General features: G+C 42.0%; 1 protein-coding gene across 1 annotated transcript; it reads left to right on the top strand.

Annotated features, from left to right (window-relative positions):
- Positions 1–17,118: 17,118 nt before the first annotated feature.
- LOC131877707 (vacuolar protein sorting-associated protein 4-like) lies at positions 17,119–19,964 on the top strand. Its single transcript, XM_059223460.1, has 2 exons — positions 17,119–18,321; positions 19,338–19,964. The coding sequence occupies exons 1-2, from the start codon at positions 17,134–17,136 to the stop codon at positions 19,578–19,580; spliced, it is 1,431 nt and encodes a 476-aa protein (XP_059079443.1). The 5' UTR covers positions 17,119–17,133; the 3' UTR covers positions 19,581–19,964.
- The last annotated feature ends 968 nt before the right edge of the window (positions 19,965–20,932 follow it).

The following is a 20,932-nucleotide window of genomic DNA, read 5'->3' as shown; positions in this document are numbered from 1 at the left end:
CCCAGCTTGCAGAGCACCCACTACACAGGGCCAGGGACAGCTGAGGCTGCCCAGCTGTCCGAGCTAGCTCGGCGCACTGGGTTCGGATCACAGCGGTCCCGGCGGGTCCAAGGTCCGAAAGGAAAAGGTATGAGCACCTCAGAAAGTAAACAAACCGAGGGGGGAAAGGGCGAAGGGTGACGTCATGGGGGATAGAGGAGGAGAAGAGCACAGAGACAAAACATCCCTCTAAAGCGGTATTGTTCAAATCAGAACTTCAATTGGGCGTGGTTGACTCAATGGTGGGTGGGAGTGCAATATTGTCTTTCGCCCTTGAGGCCAATATACTCATTATTTTTCCTTTTCTGAATGATATGGATGCTAAAGGTTGCACCCAACCAATGATACACTAGTAGGCTTTAAGTGTGGTATCCACAGTTTTGATGGTTAATTTTTGAACACCGTGACTGTGACTTGTTACAAGCAAATATAACACCTTTTAAACGAAATATTTCTTGGTTTAGCTCAATTTGTAGGTTAAGGCATTTAAAATTTAAACATGAATACTTATCACTATTAATCAATATCTAGCAGCTCGTTTTGACAAAAAACGCAAGCTAAATATCCAATCATTCCAACTTGTCTCATCCAACACCTATCTTAAGGTGGCACTTAAAATTATATGAATCTGGTTCTGGTCCTCAATTCTGGGCTCAAATTCACAATCATATTGCATCTTTGGTCATTTTATTATATTTTGGATGCTTTTTTTGGTGTCGTTATGTCAATTCCGAGATATATTGCTAAATATATAGCCTAAATCCACTCATTTTGCAGCCTATCCTCTCTTGTTCACCCCTTCCGTATTTTATCTAGTGACGTCACCCACCTGGCAGCTGGAGACTCCCAAGTGCTTAACCATTGGTTCAGTCCATGTTCGATCCTCTGACGAATTGTTTTCGCCCTACCTCAGGGTGACCAAAATAGGCTAGACCTCTGGGCCTCTTTCAGATCTTCGGTTCGAAGGTAGCACAAAATTCCTGTTCGAACCCAGCCTGCGATATAAAATGATGGGCTAAACAAACCTCATCGTGGGATGGACCGGCCAATACGACGACCATATTTATCTTAGTCACTTGAACGTGTTGGGCTATGTCAATCCTCTGACTTGACCGCCCTGTCCAAAGGCGGGTCGGTGGGTCAGTGTCGGGCCCACAGGCCCGCTAGGCCTAAGTCTGAGGCCTGAACGAGTCCAGTCGACGGCGTAGGTCCAGCCGAACGGACGGAACAAAAGAAAACAGAAGGCTGAGCAATTTCAAGTCGGCAATAGAGAGGCCTTAAAGGCCGCTTTTCCTTCATTGACTGGGTCCGTCAATTTCGATCAGAACATGAACTTGCTTGTGGCATGCTGGAAGTCTTCAAGCTCTTAGACTTAGGCTTTATCATGGTCATGCCGTGCTATTAATTGTCAACGCTATTTAGGATGTGTTGTAAACGATAAACGTTAAACACCAATCTAAGTGTGCAAATAACATGGAGTTGATGTCAAAGATATTCTCCAATCAACATTGTAACTGGATGTATTATTTGCATGTTGATACTTGAGAAAACACTTGAGAATATTCTTGGCCTTTGAAATCCCTACCTACAGCGCAACACTTTATGTTTCTATTTTGATAAAAACTTTTTTTTCTTTTTTTTCTTTTTCTTTTTTTTTTTTTGGTTTGGTTTTTCACGGGCTTTTCTAACCGCTACAGGGAATGTAATCCCACAGTACTATTAAAATGAAAGATTATAATTCGTCTATTTATTACCTTTCAATTTTATATGATATTTGGTCTACCAACGAATTTGAGTTGGCAGACCGAGCTAATCCTTGAATGTAGGGTTGATCTGGAATGCTATCTAAAAATTTGTCCAAGTCTGACTTGAAAGATGCTACCGGATCAACAAGGCCTACGTATTCCCTACGAATATCAGAGGGAAGCAAATTAAACAATGAAGGAGCCCGAAAGAAGAGATGTGGACTTCATTGTTCGAACTAGCCTGGATTCTCGAAGACTTGAAGGTGCTCTCAAAACGCACATTAAGCCTCTACGGTCACTAGAATTGACCCTAAACCCTGGGTTGGACAAAGCTCATGGATACTTTTGAAAACGTACAATATCAGATACCTTTCGTACCTTCTCTGAGTACTGTACAATCCCAACCGTTCTAACCTTTCCCAATACGAGAGCTCTCTCATTCCTGTGATGTTCCTAGTGAAACATCTTTGGACTTGCTCGACCTTTTGCAAACCTGTTGAACTCATTGGAGCCCAAATGGGGAGGCGTATTCAAGATGTGGCTGGACAATCGACTTGTACAGAGTTAGCATCGTGATGCTATCTCTGGACTTAAACGTGCGATATATCCAACCACACATTTGAAAAGCCTTACCCACCTTCAGCTGGATATGCTCATCGAACTTTCCATTATTTTGGAGGACTACACCTAGATCTTTCATAGATGAGACCTGCTCAATATCTTTAACTCCATTATCTACAAGTGGAGTATTTAAAGGAGTTGACCCAAATGTCATTGAGCGGAATTTCATTCCGTTCAGGGCCATATTACTCTCAGTTACCCAAGAGTAGATTCGATTTAAGTCCTTTGCAAGGCTACTGGAATCTTGGCCATTCCTACCAGAAACTAACTTTGTATCGTCAGCATAAGAAGAGAGACTGGCAGTGATACTAAGCTTTTGAAGCGGGGCAACGAATATTATAAACAAGAGGGGCCCTAAGATCGAACCCTGGGGAACACCTGACTTGACATCATGTATGTCACTAAGGGATCCCTCAACCTTAACCAATTGCTTCCTACCAGAAATGAAACTTTTTAACCAATTGAGAACCCTGCCTTGGATCCCAATTTCATGGAGCCTGTTAACTAAAAGCCCATGATCTACCTTGTCAAAGGCCTTGGCAAAGTCGAGATAAACTACATCAACTGATTCATGACTCTCTAGCCCTCAATAACCCGCTCAATATGTTCATTAGTTGGGTAACCGTGCTAAAATGTGCTCGGAACCCATGCTGGCTAGGAGGAAGGACTTCATGAATATCAAGAAATTCAACAAGTTTGAACTTCATGATCTTCTCAAACACCTTCGCAATATTCGAAGTGAGAGAAATCGGCCTGTAATTACTGGGGAGCGACTTATCTCCCCTTTAAAAATTGGAACAACATGAGCTAACTTTAGTGAAGATGGAAACTTGCCCTGATCCAAGATGCAACGCATCAAGTACGAGAAAACAGGAGCAAGAACCTGTGAGCATCTCATCAGAAACTGAGATGTCACGCCATTAGGACCAGGAGAGCTGGAAAGGCTCAAGTCCCTTATGGCCTCTAAGGCATCTTGATCTGTGACTACAAGATCATCTAAACGCTCAGCTTGACTAACCATGTCAATCTCAACAGACTCATCTTCAGAGCAAGGGCTGTTGCTTCCGAACTCAGTGGGGTTGAAAACACACTAGAGAACTGATCTCCAAGCATGTTAGCCATAGTCTCTACATTGCTAATGGCTGCCCCATCAACCTCAAAAGGCCCAACAGAGTGTTTCATTTTCCTCTTAGAGTTCGCATAAGAGTAAAATGCCTTCGGATTCGACCTGACCTCCTGAACCACCTTACTCTCAGTTTGTAACTGGTCATATTCGATGGAGGCCTTAATCTTACCCTGAACTACGTCCAACTTTTTTTGGAGACTAGCCACAATTACTGGATTCGAAGTGCTCTTCAGCCTTTTTGCTAGTTTGCAACTCTTTTTGAACAAAGTCTTCCTATATTTTGGAATTTTTGTCCGTGTACCACCTTTCGGAACACATTCAGAGATTGCTAAACTGGAGCAAACTTCCTTAAAACTGAAACTAACTTATCAATGGCTGCATCTATGGACGATTCCTGTTTCAGAATTGAAATCAGGTCAAGTTCTTCTAATCTCTCTATAATCAACGGCCAATGTTCATCTTTGAACTTGAACTTAGCCAACCGACCTTTTTGCCGGTTTTACTCTAGAGCACGCCGGCTTTTGAGTAATGGTCGACCCTATCTCAAGAACATGATGATCGACAGATTAGTAGGTGTCACATGGACATACTGGATCAGATCAGGGTCATTGGAAAAGACCAAGTCGAGAACGCTATTCTCTCTAGTGGCTACACCAACGTGCTGGGAGAAATTGCGCAAGATCGCGAATTCTTCCAGCTTTTCGAACGACTGAGATGTCGATTTCGAAATGGGAATATACCCATCAGGACTAACCTCCCACTCTACAACGCTAGCCGGAAAATTAAAGTCCCCTACAAAGAAAACCTTCGAGCAAACTGCCAGGTCCAACTCATTTCCAGTGAATTAGTGGAATTGGAGAGCTGACGAAAAAGAGCTTGCTGAACAAGAAGGGGTCTATACATTGTAACAATAGACAAATTCAAGACCCTCGAAGATGAAAACTAAGACCTCTATTCTCCATTCGGACATTCTTACATGATCTAATGTGCAAATCATTCCTAACATATTAGGCATACGCCCCAACGCGAGGAATGGGTTGGGCAGCTACATTTGAATAGGAACGTATTTTGGGAATAGGGGTGGGGCAAGGAATATTAGGGAGGAGAGTTTTTATAGGAATAGGGTGGATTGGGTATTTGAAGGAAGAGGAGGGAATTGGGAGAGAGGGTGGGGGTAGGAGGAGAGGGAGGAGGAAGCTAAATGGGTAAGGAAGGGGGTGGGTGGGATTAGGTTTAGGAATAGGGTCAGCTCTAAAACTACGAAACTGAGCTACCCTATTTCTCGGCTTTCTTTGCGTCCCTTCAACATGGACGGAGGTACACCGTACATTAAAGCACGTCTTAAGTCTCATGGACTGACGGCACATGTACGGTGAAAAAAAGGACAATCTACCTTTGAACATCCTTCAAACTATTGTACTTCTCAAGGCCGAACTTGAGAAGTTTTTGACACCATTTAGGTTGGTCAAACTGACAGCCTTTTCCTTCTTCAGGACAAGGCTGCTTTCGATAAACAGGACAGACTATTTTCTCTACAACTGTCTTTTCCTGCGCTTTTTTCAAGAGGAGATACTACTTCAACTTCTACGTTGGTCAAATTAGTCGACTTCTCAACTACTGGGTGAGCCTGTTCTTCAAGCAGCACCCTGGTTTCATTGACCCAAGCAACTAAAGCCTCTATAATAAACGGCTTATTGACTATGGAAGGATCCTTTCCAGCTAAGACTAGGTCCAAACATTGTCTAGCCTCTTTGCTGACTTGCTGCTAAAATAGCTTCCATCATGAATGCAGGAGGAACTATCTATTAGTAACAAAATCAACAGGCCAAGAAAAAGAGAATAAAAGAACTAAAAAAGCTGTGCAATCTTGTCCTGAGATACAGGACAACAGAGCAAAATAGGAATGAAATACTTCACATCAAACTAACATACAAATCAAAGATGGAGATAGTAAACAAGAAGTAAGTGACAGAGAAAAGCAAGGAATCAAGAACATATGTAAACTAGGATCAACAAGAAAACACAGAAATAAACTCAACTAACTGGTCGAACACAAAATAAATCAATACAGTAATGAACAATAAATTCTAACTCTAAAGGACCAATACAATCAAACTGAAGAACTACACATAACGATTTGGAACTAGAAAAACTACACTACAAATCAGAAAGAAACTGCTAAAGCTAGACATAAACATAAATGAGCAATAAACTTATTAGGTTTTAAAGTAATTACGTCTTACCAAAGAGCCGTGAAAAACCAAACCTAATTGAGTGAATGAATGGCAATTCCCATTCATTCGCCCACACACAAACACCACGAACACTACACGTGCACAGCAACCAAGGAGCAACAGAGGAAGTCACACCTTGGTTCGAAATTCCTGGGAGATAAGAACGAGAGCAAACTAAATGCGTCTGTTCTCAGCGAGCTCCAAAACAGGAATGAACTTTGATATGATCTTGTATAGTCATCTTCTAACTCTTTACTTTCTTAGGCTCCTTCATGGTTCAATTTGCTGCCCTGTAATAGCTGTAGAAAGTATGTAGGTGTTGGTCCAGTAGCAGGATTTAAGTCAGACTTGGACAAGTTTTTGACTAAAATTCTAAATCAGAAAAATCATTCATTTTCTAAGCTTTGGTGCAATGCACCCAATAGAAGGATGACATGGTTCCCCAGAGGCCGTGGGTTCGAATGCCGGTTTCAGAGTAAACCTCTAACACTCGGAGGAGACGTGTGGTGTAGTGGTTAGCGGTGTAGTGGTTAGCGCAGTTTACCAATACGAGAGAAGTTCGAATATCCATCCCGACCTTTCTCAAGGAAACTTTTTGACGCTAACCCTATAGTCACAGGCAGAGAACCAAAACTGATACGGACATAACACTGCTTATCGGAAAAAAGTGTAAAGATGATGTGACGGCTGGCTTGGCTAGCCGGGCGAGGCTCATGCCTCCAACTCTAGCACCAAAATACAAAAAAAAGAACTGACCCATTCAAATTAAAAGATCCAGTAATAAATGTATTTTGCTTTTTAGGGATAATATTTCAAATAGCAGTTAGAGGTACTCAAACATGCAATGAAAGAGTCAAAATGGTTCATAAAATTTGAAATGTTGATCCGTAGGAGGCGGATTTACCTCAAGAAGTCAAGATAATTGCTGAATTTTGGCTTGCAACACAAGACTTGAGATTTAGTGATACTGTATGGTGTGATATGAAAATGCCAAAAAAATATCTGCAAAAAAGAGCTTCTTTTCAATCTAATTTCCCCTTTTCCATTAGAGTTGCTCCAAAGCATGTATCATTCCTCTCATTTGATATTAAGTAGAAAATTTAACTTTATTGGTTAGGTATCACAACTTATATCTATCATCATAATATCATCAAAAGCTAATTTTGGCTCAACGGTGAAAATCAATCATTAAAGGGAGCTGGTGCACACATTCGTGTGTTCAAACCCCCAATGCCAGAAGTAAGCCTTTCAGGGGAAGTTCCCCTCTTCTCTGAAGCTAGCTCATGTTGCTCCCATTTCGAAGGGGGATTTAAGTCGCTCCCCAGTAATTATAAGCTGATTTTTCTCACTAAAAATGTTACAAAGGTGTTTGAGAAGATCATAAAGTTCAAACTTATTAAATTTCTTGACACTCATGAAGTCCTTCCTCCTAGTCAGCATGGGTTCCGAGCACATTTCAGCACGGTTACCCAACTGATCGAACAAAGCAAAGGTTATTGAGGGACTACAGAGTCATGAATCAGTTCATGTAGTTTAACTCAGCTTTGCCAAGGCCCTTAACAAAGTGGCCTATTAGTTAACAGGATCTATGACACTGGATCCAAGGCATGGTTCTCAATTGGATAAGAAGCTTCATTCATGATAGGAAGCAATTAGTTAAGGTCAACGGATCCCTCAGTGACATGCATAATGTCAAGTCAGGTGTAATATTTGTTGCCTCCCTTCAAACGCGTGATGTAACTACCAATCTCTCTTCTTTTGCTAATGATACAAAATAAATTTGTGGTAGGAACGGTCAGAACTTGGGTAGTTTGGCAGAGGTATTAGGTCAAATTTACTCCTGGGTTGCTGAGAATAATATGGACTTGAATGGAATGAAGTTCTGCTCACTGACCTTTGGGTCAAAGCCATTAAATACTCCGCTTGCAGATAATGGCGGTAAAACTATCAAACATGTTTCGTCCTTGAAGGATTTACGGTAGGTGTAGGCCTCCAAGATAACGGAAAGTTGGATGATCATATCCAGTTGAAAGTAAGCAAAGCTTTTTCAATTCAGTGATTGGATATATTGCATGTTTAAGTCCAGAGATAGTATCACAGTGCTAACTCTGTACAAGTCGATTGTTCAGCCACATCTTGAATATGCCTTGCCTTTGTGGGCTCCAAATAGTTCCAATTCTTTATCGCAGTATAGACTCTATAGAGCTTGCCAAGTGCAGTCATTCATAAACAACAGACGTTATTATATGGAGTAAAATAAAAGACAACATGCCCAGCCAAACCCCACTGAGCATGCATTGAATTTTGACATTTATTTCATTTTACTTGCTTGTCTAAGCAAAAGCATTGTGGTATTGAGCCAATTTCATAATGCGTTAACCTAATCATACCAGACGTGTTCATTTTGTTGGGTTTTATAGGATAGCTCACTCAAAATCAATAGATTATTGAAAATTCAATGGGCGGATAGTGCGAGTTGGCTGTGATGTTTGTCTTAGTTATCCCTCCCCAAAATGCCTAAAATCAGGGTGCAGGACCACATTCCTCCTTGAATTTCCTTCACTTGACATGCCCTATACAGGTTAAATCAATGAGGGTGAATCCTAATAGTACTAAAGTATAGCCCTCTCTATATTTATCTATGGGTCTACAGCATTATCTATGGTTATGGGCTCTTGAAATGACGCAATGGTCAATAAAAAGATTTTAAGGTACCATTTTGATTAAAAAAATTGAGAATTGAGACAAGTTGACTGACTCTTTGCAGCTTGGACTTCTGTGTTGCATTGATGAATCAAATCTATTCCCAACACAAGTTATTTATATAATATTTGAACCCCTATGGTCCCTTACTTGAAACGTCTGACAGCCCTAAAGATCTGGAGAGGTGTCGACGTTATCCATATGAACTACTTGTGACATAACATGAAAGCGATTTCGCATTCGGGGACCCAGGTTGTTAATTATTCATAATATTTTAACAGAATAGCCAATTTCACAATTTTAATTCGATAAAGAGGAATCGGTTGAAAACGGCTGAGTCACAAAGCATCCTCTTAAGTGGACACGCTAAAACCATATATTTTGTAACTTAGGAAGCCTGTGTGGAGTTCTGAAACAAAATTCTGAAATCAAAAGTTCCAATTTCACGATGCCAGCCTGGCCATGCCATGAGTCCTCCAAAAGCGAACCCAGCCAATTTAGCGAGCAACCAATCCCACTATGGTATCAGTATGATAGTTTTTCTCGACTCAAAGCCCAAGTAAGTGTCATAGCCTGATGACCATGTTTCAATCCCAAGCTTTCATTTTTCGGTCGATAAACAGATGGCAGTCACCCTCGGTTTCGAATGATGGTCAGCGCCACCGTCTTATGGCAGAGGATCAGTGATGCTTTCACACACCACCAAAAACCCAAATCTCACCCAACCCAAACATGACCTTTTAATAGCACCCCAGGACCGACCAGGCCTCATGCTGTCCATTAGAACCCAAGGTGACATCTTAACGTACAAACGGTTCAGGTCGCATTAAAATGAACGACTCACTCTTAACCAAGCCGAGTAGATTGTTTTGACTCCACACTAGGCAGCCTCAGCTCCCTTTTCAGTGCTGCCCTTGGAAAATTCAATATGCCATGTTTTTCGGATCTGGCATATTCTGAGAGCTTATTGACAAGAAGTTTAAACATAACGAATATGTTGCAAAATGGACAATTGGACATTCCCATCTCGCTGCCTTCGCTTTATTGATGGAAGAGCAATACTTCCTCGCTTGGACTATACACCCTGGTCAGAGACGAGCAAGGTTTGACAAGTGGGTCCACTTCGAAAAAGTAAGCAATCAGATGAACTAAAAAGTTTCCAAACAGATTCAGATTTTGAATTGATGCACTGTATAAGAAAGAGTACTGTCATGACAAGCAGCATTGAATATTTTTCAAGGACACTGCGAAATTTCACACAAAGACAAGCTGATTGATGGAAATGTTATTTTAGATTATTAAAAATAGTTTTGTAAATTTCTAAATACTTTCGGAATAAATTGTTTCATAAGATTAGATTCCAAACATATTTCATTCCATTATTCAAATTAACATTATGGCATGTGAACTTCCTGAGTCTCTCAAGAAAAGAGTCCCTCATACTTTACGATTTAATTTGGTGAATATGGTTGTACTTTCTTTTTTGAAGTGCTTTAGTCCATCCAACTTGAGACTGGCAGCATGCGAAGGATCAGTGTGTCAACTATATTTTACTGAGAAATAACATACCAATCCCATTTTAATGACAAAAGACCATTCAAAGCTTTGCCTTCCTATGCAATACAAGCATGTCAGGTCTTTTTGGAAGTGACTGACTGCCTGTTGAGAAAGTTTTCAAACAAAGCCCATGTTAGTTGACAATTGGCAGCCAATCAGATTGCTTGAATTTGATGAGTATACTCAACCTCGCGGGTCTCTGCATCCAGGGTCCTTAGCTTTGACGCCATTATTACCAACTAATTACCTCTTTATCATTATTATAAGTATCATTTTCTAATCTCTACTAAATCATCCCCATATGTTGTTCTCCATCTACGCCAAGGGTATTGTAACAAAAGATGTTTGATTCAGACTAGGTCTTAAGTAAATACTCAGCAGGTGGTATTTTTGATTGCGAGAAAATTGAGATTCTGATATAATTTAGACCCCTCTAGCATAGAAATAAATTTTGTCTTGATTTTGGACATACTATGGCTAAGCTGCCAGAAACAATTAATTTCCTGATTTTCCTCACAAATTTGTTGAAACAGAGGGGAAGAGACTGGGCTAGTGGTTAGCACAGTTTCCCTAGAGTGGGAGAGGTCCCTGGTTTGAATCTCCTCCTTGACTTTTCTCCAAAAGAAACTTTTAAATGCTAACCACACCCACCATTGGTGAACCAAAACTGATACCGGGGATGAATTGGCCTAACAAAGTTTGGAAATGGACGATGTGCTTGCTTTGCTCATCCCTCAAGCGCTAACACTCCAAACCAAAAGAAAATATTGCACTATTGAGAGTAATGAACTTGTGGTTGTATTTGCTGATGTGATTCCACGAATTGTGGGAAGTACATCTTAAAAAGCAATCATTTCCAAACATTTAAGTTACACTGTATAAATGCCAGTTTGTACGTCAAGGAATCACAGCAGTTCAATTTAACCTAAAGAAATTATAATTTCAAATGGTCTAATTGATCAATAATCTGGTAACAATCCTGACCAATAAACGAAGTTTGGAATTCTAAAAGAAATCCTTGATCATTTTCCGGCTCCCAAGGGCTATAGCTTGGCGTTACTTCCCTTCTTAAGATTTTGATTGATACCTTTAATGCTTTCCTGAAGCCCATAAAGACTCAAATTGTGAGTAAAAGCATGCTATAAATCATTAAAATCTTGCTTGAGAAGGGCAACCATTATGGCGATTCAAGCTGAATTATAATGAAGACCTCCACATGTGGCAGAAAGGAATAAATATGAGATGGTTTTTTATTGGGCATGTTTTCTGGCACATTCCAATTTTCATCCGGATAGGTTTTAACTTAAAACTTTTAAGACCTATTCTGGCATGTTCGAAGCACAGGAAGCTGGCAGCACTGGTGTCCTCAGTCAGTTAGTCGGTCAGTCAGCCAATTCATCAGTCTTGAGGCCTTGCATCCTGTCGTCCAGTTGTGTGGCCTTTCCATTGAGTAGGAATCAGTACAAGTGTACCAACCCCAGCGTCACACCTCCCTCCCTTCCTTTCAGGGCGGATCTGCGGGTGCTTGAGCTTTGTGAGTCACCGGGTGTCGATCATTCGTCATCCATCGATTCTTGGTTGGGCCTGCCTTATTCTTGCGTTCGTTCGTTGCTTAGGTGTGGATTGTGGCTATTATTGTTGGGTTTCGTCTTATCACTGACTCACTTACTGACTTATCCTGTATTAAAAGCCTGGCTACTAAGACGGTAGAGGGCGGGCAAGCGAGCTCCATCCATCTATCTATCTGATAAGGCCTTTTTCCTTGGGCATTTGGCCTTAGTTCAAGCTCGTTGACGTCAGAGCTTTGGGATTTGGGATTCAGGATTCAGGCTAGAGGGGTGCCAGCCCACCGGAAACCGGACTGCGGTTCAAGTGACGGGAATCTTGACTAATAAGGATCAGGGGCGACGGCGGCGGCGCCTTGTGCTTGCCTGAGAGAGCGCTCGCGGCCAGGCTCGCGGCTCAATTTGGTGAAAAGCGCACGTCGGAGGAGAGTATAGATAAGGAAATGAGGAGACGTCGCGATTCCAAGCAAAGGAGTGAAGTAGAAGTGACCAGCTTGTGGTGAACAAGGAAAGTCACAAGTCAAAGATTGTCGCTGGCCATTTCAATAGTTTTACCGACGAGCACAATGCAATTAGATCTTTCAGAGGAGGATGGTGTGAGATCCCATCAAAAACAATGTATCATTGCACTTCAAGTGAGATGCAATACTTCGATGCAATAATAAACGTATGTTTTTTTAGAACCATTCGCCAAATACAGGATGTGTAATAAGTTCTGCAATCGTAAAAGTCTAGAATACACAGGGGATTTAGAAATGGAGGCTCAAGAACTTATCAAAACATATTTCGTCAATGATGTTTCCTTTTTGCTCTCCTGTCGAAAAAAACCTCTTATTTCATTTCCTAACGCACGACATGAACTTCTAGGAATATAGACTGCCAATGAGCTTCACGCCCTATGGGCCAGCACTTGGTCATAGCAGCTCTGAGCCACTTTTCCAATTAAAGTTACTAAATAAGGAATGTAGATCTTGTTATTAAATGGTAGGTCATATGATATAATGTGACGTAATGTATTTAAGGTCCTCAGGAACCATACAGGTTATTGGGATGACTTACAAATCTTTATAGATAATGTTTTGGTTTATTACTATCATTTACTTGTCAAGTGGATTGTTACAAAGTTATGTTGTCCAAAATGGTGACAGGATAAATCAGCCCAGGGGACAACTTCACCCAGCAGACAACTCGACCCAGCAGACAATTCAACCCAACATACAACTCAACCTTACTATTGATTTCTCAGTATTCTGAACTGATCATGGCGACCTTTCAAAACACACAACTTAATATCAGGAAGAACTCATTTTTGAGTGAAAGTGAAGGCTTCCTTTTAAATGGACCTACTTTGATCTGCTTTGCTTTCAGAAGTCCTTGACTTTGCTTAGGCCTTTGAAAAAACAAACTATTGTTTTTAGTTTTCAGAGATCAGGATCATTGTTAAGGGTTTTGATTTAAAATGAAATTTATTTGCAATAACAAACAGTGGAAAACCGAAATTTTCATGGATTCTTTTGTGGCATATTTATGATGTCAATTGGAGTGTTGCCTCAAATTATTTCACTGTTTCCTAATATCTATTGCACTGCTTCAAAACTGTGGTATTGCTTTCATCTCATTCTGTGTTTTCAATAGAAAATCAGTGTTAAGTAGGAGGTGCAAAACAATGATTATTGTTGCAGCCACTTGAAAACACAATGATTGAGCATCAGCATGAGAAAAAAACACGAAAAATTTGAGAATGAAAGAAGGACAAAGAAAAAAAACCACTGAGCCGCTAAACGGCGTAATCCCAGGCATGGCAGATGGGCACAAGTACAGTCCAAGGTACCAAAAGCTTGAGGCAGAGGTAACTGACAATTCACACACAAATATAGGAAAGGGCATTGAATGATGAAATTAGACCAATTTTGTTCTTTTGGTACCAACCAACTTCTTGAAGGACAAGACTCTTTGAACCATACAAGTACTCAGGGGAAGTGAGTTCCACTGATTCATGGTCCCTACAAAGAAGAAATTTGACAAGGAAGAAGATTTTGCAAAAGGTTTACAAAACTTCTTGCTCCACAACACATCAGGTTATCCTTTCTGCCAAGTCTCTGACCATTCAGATCACGTCTTCCATCAAATAAACAATCCTGACAACAATGCTCTCATTGAATATTTTGTAAAAGTTGGCCAAATCACTATGAATCCTCCTCTGTTATAATGAAGGCAGATACCCCAAGCACAGCAATTCTGGAGATTCCAAACTAATAGACTCCACTGAAAGCTTCCTCTTTGTTGGACAGACTCCAAAACGTCACAAGAATATTTCAAGCTCAGAGACCAAGCAGAGGACGCATTTTTAAGAGATGGTGTTTAAAGGTTTGAGCACCCAAAGAAGCCAAGTGGAGAAAAACCGTTTAATCATTCCAACCACTAAATTAGAAGGACTTGACACTTTGGCACAGTGGACTGAAAACAACATTTTCCCGTCATAATGGATGCCCAGGTCCTTTTCTTGCTCTACCTTGAATATTTGGCCACCACCCAAAGCATCAATGGGTATGGCCCTCATGCTCTTGCCATAGCACATGACTTTGCTTTTGATAGCATTGAAGACCATCTGGTTTGAAAGAGACCACTCATGAGTTTGATCCAGAGCTTATAGCAAATTGATTTCGTAATGCACAGATGAGATGGTGCAAAAGATTTTTAAGTCATCAGCAAATTTGAGAGAACTCACCGGCTTTTTTACAACCAGATTGTCCATGTAAATGGAAAAGAGAAGGGGACCAATTACACTTCCTTGAGGGATTCCAAAAGACACACTTTGCCAACCTGAAGAGACCCCATCTAAAGTAACCTGTTGGGCATGCTTTACCAACCAGTGATTAGTCCACCTCAACGTCATCCCCCCAATACCCTACTTCATAAGCTTTCTGAGCAGAATTTCATGATTGACTTTGTCAAAGGCTTTGGTTACGTCAAGATAAACTATATGAAGCTCCTTTCCATCCTCCATCACGTGCAAAACAAATTCATTGAACCCAAGAATATTGGTTGTGCATGATGTTATGGGGGAAAACCAACTTGATTGTTTCCAATTTGACCATCCTCTGAAAGAAAGCTCCAAGACCTATCCGTCACCAAGTGTTCCATGAGCTTTCCACTTACATTGTTTGAAAAGTTGTAAAACTTTGTAAAAAATGATAAAATTGGAACCTGCAGATGACATGATTTTTCAAGTGTTTCAAATTTAGATAGCCATCCACAATAAGATACAAAAAAACTACCTCATATAAAATTTTCCTATTTCTGATCATTGAGTACTTTGCTGATAATCTCTTATTGCATTATTTCAAGACAATCAAAAATTTATCTTTTGTGCCCCCAGAGACTTTGAATTACAACACGGCAAATTCAGTGAATGGAATATGAACCATTATACGTCCCAAAAACAGGGAGCAGTACTGAGTCTAGATGGCCACAAATACCTTGAACAAAATGATTGTTGATCAGAGGGAGTGGAACCTTGGCTTTGCAGACAGCATCACAAGTTCAAATGTAGTTTTGCCCTCTCAACTGGACCGGATGGTAAAATCATTAAAGGGCCAAGTGGTCATTGTCATTATGGCAATGCATTGGTACCCATGAAAAATGACGTAGTTTCAAAATTCAAAATTGCTGCTCCCCTGGACAACACTACCAGGACAATTTTGGGTGAGGAGCTGCAAAATGTCTCAAACAACATTATGGCAAGGATGCCTAAAAATCCTCTTTGGAGAGGACAATCCAACAAGGGCCCCCAAAAAGCCAAACTCCTTTCCAAATCCAACAGATTTGACGTTTCAAATACCACCTCTGTATGCCAATTTGGTTTTAGACAATACTGGCCCTGACAACCCCAAACTTGTGATTGTCATTAGATGCCCAGATATTTTGCCCTTCTTGGACAATAATCTAATTTTTTGTGATGGTAAGTTCAATGGTGTTTTTCCAATTGATACCATCCATGCAAATGTTGGGAATTTGTGTCTGCCAATTGTGTACATACTTTTACCAAACAAGACGGGCCCAACCTATTGTAGAATGTTAGATTCTTTGAAGTCCATTTGGCCAACATTCAATCCCAAGACAATTATCATTGACTTTGAAATGGCGACCATAAATGAGTTTCAAGTTGCTTTTCCATTGGCTAGGATCTCAGGATGCTTTTTCCATTTGACCCAAAGTGTTCTTAGGAAAGTTTCAAGTGTCTGCCTTAAAGGTCGATTGAAAACTGATGCCAAATTTTCACTTCTTGTTAAGAGCATTCTTTGTTTAGCCTTTGTGCCTCCTGATGAAGTCCAAGAGAGATTTGAAGACCTTGTTGAGCAATTTGACAAAATTGATGAAAATCTTGAAGATCTCCTCACTTAGCTCAAGATAAACTATATTAAAGCCCCTGTGATCCAATGAAACCTAAACTGTGGGCCAAGATTCCCAATTATCTTTGGAATCACTTTGATAATGCCCAAGATTGCTTGCCAAAAACAACAAATTGTGTGACAGGCTTCCACAATGCTCTCTTGTTGCTAATTCTTTCACCGCATCCAGCAATTTGGATAATGCTTGAGGGCCATAGACAAAACATGAACCTCCGCTGTCTTACAATCCAAAACTATGCAATTCAGAGGGTGGAAAATAAGAGGCCAAAGTACAAGGAATTAGCTCAATGTTTGTCAAGGAAGATTACTGAATATCACAATAAATTATATTGAATTGAAGCCCAATTATAATGTTTCAATCTTGAAGCCTCCGTTCCCACTTATGTGTTTACCACTAGGAAAAATTCACATTAGAATTAAAACGCAAAATATAGATTAAAACAAAAATGTTCAATCAAGACTGAAGCTTCCTTATCCATATTTCACTTACTGATGAATGATCAAAATAAAACTGTTGCTTCATCAAAAAAAGTTATCTGCTTGGAAGAGTTTTGGGCTGGGCTTTGCACTCTTCTATGTTGAATTGTCCACTGGTTGAGTGAGTTGACCTTTGGATCAACTTGTCCTGGGTTGAGCTGTCCGCTGGGTTGAGTTGTCCAATGGTTCGAGTTGTCCGTTGGGAGGAGTTGCCCTGGGTCGAAGTGTCCCCTGGGTCGAGTTATCTGTTGGGTCAAGTTGTCCTGGAACCGTCCAAAACTTATATAGCAGGCCAAAAAATAAAATCTAGCCAAGTTCATCTCTTCAACCAGATCTTGTGGTCGTATGAGGTGCTTATTTGGAATAAGGTGAACAGTTCAGGAAATACGAAATTTTAGCTTCCGTTTGTAGCCCACATCTCTAGAAATCCGTCCTATGTTCATTCCAATCCACTCTCCGCTTTTCTACTTCAACCGCCCTGTCTTTCTCCCTTTAAAGATCTGATTGGGTCCTTGTTCATAGTCGCCCCTGGTCACATGGCTTGCTTTTTAACTCGCTAGAGGGAAACCCCTGCAATTCCCCTCGTCTTGGTCCCGAGCAGCGAGTGCGCGAGCTCTCCCTCAAGCTAAACCCACCCGTCGCCCGTTTCACCCTATGTTAGTCCAGACGGATCGTACGCCGCCGCCGTCGCCGTCGCCGTCGCCCGTGATCGCTCTTAGTCAAGATTTCCAAGTGTCGTCGGTCAAGATGAGTGGCAACGCCTTACAGAAGGCCATTGATCTGGTGACCAAGGCCACCGAAGAGGACAAGCTCAAGAACTACGGTGAGGCCTTGAAGTTGTACGAACACGCCGTGGAGTACTTTCTGCACGCCATCAAGTATGAGACCAATAGCGAAAAGGCCAAGACGTCGATTCGCGCCAAATGCGTCCAATATCTGGAGCGGGCCGAGAAGCTCAAGGCCCATTTGAACAAGGCCCAGAAGAAGCCCGTCAAAGAGGCGGGTGGGTCGAGTGGAGGGCGGAGTTCGAGCAGTAATAAAGACAAGAAGGAGGGTTCCTCGTCCGACGATGAGGAGGACCCCGAGAAGAAGAAGATGATGAGTAAGCTAGACGGGGCCATTGTCATGGAGAAGCCCAATGTGCAGTGGTCGGATGTGGCGGGCTTGGATTTGGCCAAGGAGGCGCTCAAGGAGGCCGTCATCCTACCCATCAAATTCCCGCATCTGTTCCAAGGCAAGCGCACGCCCTGGAAAGGCATTCTGTTGTACGGCCCGCCCGGAACGGGCAAATCCTATCTGGCCAAGGCCGTGGCCACCGAGGCCAACAACTCGACCTTCTTCTCGATTTCCAGTTCGGACTTGATCTCCAAGTGGCAGGGCGAGTCGGAAAAGATGGTACGCAACCTCTTTGAAAAGGCCTACGAGAGTCGGCCTTCCATCATCTTCATCGACGAGGTGGATTCGCTCGTGTCCTCGCGCTCGGACGGGGAGAACGATGCCACCAAGCGCGTTAAGACCGAGTTCCTGGTGCGCATGCAGGGCGTGGGCAACAACACAGACGGCGTGCTCGTCTTAGGCGCCACCAACATCCCTTGGGCCTTGGATTCGGCCATTCGGCGACGCTTCGAGAAACGGATCTATATCGGGCTACCCGACGCTATGGCCCGGGCTACCATGTTCAAGATTCATTTGGGTGATACCAAGACGGACTTGACCGAGGCTGATTTCCGCCAATTGGGTCATCAGTCTGAGCGATACTCGGGCGCGGATATTCAGATCGTAGTGCGCGACGCTCTTATGCAGCCCGTCAGAAAGGTCCAACAGGCCACGCATTTCAAAAAAGTAAGTCGGGGGTTTCTTGAGTGGCAGGGTGAATTGGCATAGCTAGCAAGAGAAAAGAAGAGGCCTTTACTTAGTAATTTCGTGTCGATGAATTATGGCCTCTTGTGATAGGTCGATGTTTGGATCATGTTAATACTCGAAATCCCATGGAAACTCAAGGTGGGCAAATGGGTTAATCTCAGGGCACTTTTGAGGGAGTGTTAATGGGCAGGTGGGACGGGTTTTATGCTTGATACTTTCTAATTGAGGTTTTTAATTGGACGGTTAAAAAATCTTCTTATTTGAAAAGTGTTACTGTTACCATAGCTCTTGAGAAAAAGTAAAGCCATACCAATACCAGTTTTCGGGAGGGGGAAACGCGACGAACTTGTCTCATTTCAGAATTAAAGAGGTGAAACGTTCAACAGCAGGAGTAAAAGTTTTTGATAGTCTCCCCACTGATTTGGGATTAGTGCTGTAGTCAAAGAACTGCTGCAAATGAGCCACCGCTTTTTTTCTATTTGATTCTCATTAAAAAAAAAAAACGGACAGGAAACCCAAAATTTACCGTTGGAACATTTAGGAGTGAATAACAAAAAGGAAGACTTTGAGTTTCCTACCATTGATTCCATGAAATCAAGACATTGCTCTTCAAGTTTCATTATCAATCAAATTACAGCCAAAGAAAGAGGAAGGTCATGGCAAAATAAGGGGAAAAATTAAGAAAGATTTGTTATTGACCGGTCTGTAGAAACCCGCCCTTGAGTGGTTTTTTTTTATCCGACGGGCGAGTTTTAGCCAACCCTGAGGCAACCCCCATAACGCCAAGTTCGAAGAAGGCCAACTCTTACTTTAATAGTCCAGGTTTGAATGGGCGAAGCCGGGGTCATTCCCTAATGTAAGTTTATAAATGTTGTAATCATTTGAGCAGCGATATCCTTACCTTTAAGAGGCATGATTCAAAATAGTTGAGATCGCTTCTAAGGTGTGTTCTGGCTCCAGAACAGACTAACTGTGGTTTCACGTACGCATTTCAGGTCAAGGCCCCAGATCGGGACAACCCTCACATAATGCGTGATGATTACCTAATCCCATGTTCCCCGGGCAGCCCAGGAGCCATGGAGCTGACGTGGATGGAAATTGATGGCGACAAGTTGCTCGACCCACCCGTGTCCATGAAAGACATGCTGAGGTCCCTCCAGTCATCCAAACCTTCAGTCAACGATGACGATATTGAAAAAATGACGAAATTCACATCAGACTTTGGTCAGGAAGGTTGAGGTTGATGAAACACGACCATACCCACCAACCACCGCCCATGATGTCCTTTATAACAGGACGCAATCCATCCTGTCAGGTTATTAAGCCCACGCCCCGTTCTTCATGTAAAATGTAAAATATTCTCTGGGGCTAAAATTCCATCGTTATGAAATGTGCGTCTTGAAGGGACTCTCCAAAGAAAGGCTGAAACATCTTTCGCGACCGTTTTTGCCCTTATGATGTGGAAAGGCGTCAAACTTTTTCCAAAACTTAATATTGCGACCTTCAAACACGTTTCATTCAAGTCCTGTAATCACACCAAGCTACTATTGGATTTACGATTTGGTACCAGACGTCTGTCGTTCATAATATACTAGATAAAATATATATACATAAAAAATCTATATTTCCAAGGCACGATTCCCCTTCTTGTGTTAACTTCATAGTTTATTCATAGTGGGGTTGATGATACTGCAGATGCTATTGGGATTGACCTTTTTTAAGTAATTCAGCACAATTACTGGCTCCTTTTCTCCATGAATCGAATGACAATCTCGACCTGCATGGTGATAAAAACTGAGCAATTGGCAAAGTCTCGGTATCACAAAAGCTCAATACTTCTAGACACAAGTCACGCAACCTGTCACTTTCTCTGGGATTTCCCCAGGGACTGGCTTTTGACGAGATTCTTGTCCCGGACTTGCTTCCCTGCACTAGTATTTGTCGGTTTCAAAGAATTTGCATTTGATGACTTCCACCTTTTGCGTCGTCTCTCCTTCCAGGATTCCGGGTCAGAAAAGCTCAAACCTTGCACGCGCATATCTCGAAAGTAAATGGCTTCGATCCGGGATTGGGATTGGGCAAACTTCCGCGTTGGTGTGATGGCTGATTGGGTGGGGCTTCGTTTAGATCGTCTGCCACAATTCTCGGGGCAAATCATATCGGCATCATCATGGCATCCACTGAAGTGACTATTTAGAGGGTAGCACAAGTACTCGCCATGCTCGAGTAACGACACTTTCGAAAAGCGTCTACCCCGGAATGTCTTAATTTGCGCGCTCAGTTGGTCACTGAAGACCCCACCATCCTCATTACCGTTGTTGCTATTCCTAGTGTGGGCGATGGTCGTTGAGGCCATCGTGATTTGATCTAATACTGTTAGGCACGTCCACAGGTCGAGGAGAAGCTTCAGCGCTCTCATACTGGAGCCACACTGACCTTCACCATGATGAGGATGTCCAATGGTCAATGGTGCCGAAAAGGTTTCCTTCGGCAAGTATCGCGTGTTTGAAGGCTTACTCGCTTTACCATAAGGGTGTGTCTTCCTTGCTTTTCTCAGAGCACTAAATATCTAACTGAAAGCCAGTCTCTC

This window comes from Tigriopus californicus, chromosome 3, assembly GCF_007210705.1.
Source record: "Tigriopus californicus strain San Diego chromosome 3, Tcal_SD_v2.1, whole genome shotgun sequence".
Classification (NCBI taxonomy): Eukaryota; Metazoa; Arthropoda; class Copepoda; order Harpacticoida; family Harpacticidae; genus Tigriopus; species Tigriopus californicus.
This window is presented reverse-complemented; position numbering and strand designations above follow the sequence as displayed.

Coding starts and splice junctions, on each gene's coding strand:
- LOC131877707 (XM_059223460.1), top strand. CDS start 17,134: ATGTTAGTCCAGACGGATCGTACGCCGCCGCCGTCGCCGTCGCCGTCG. Junction 18,322..19,337: donor AGGCCACGCATTTCAAAAAA/GTAAGTCGGGGG, acceptor TACGCATTTCAG/GTCAAGGCCCCAGATCGGGA.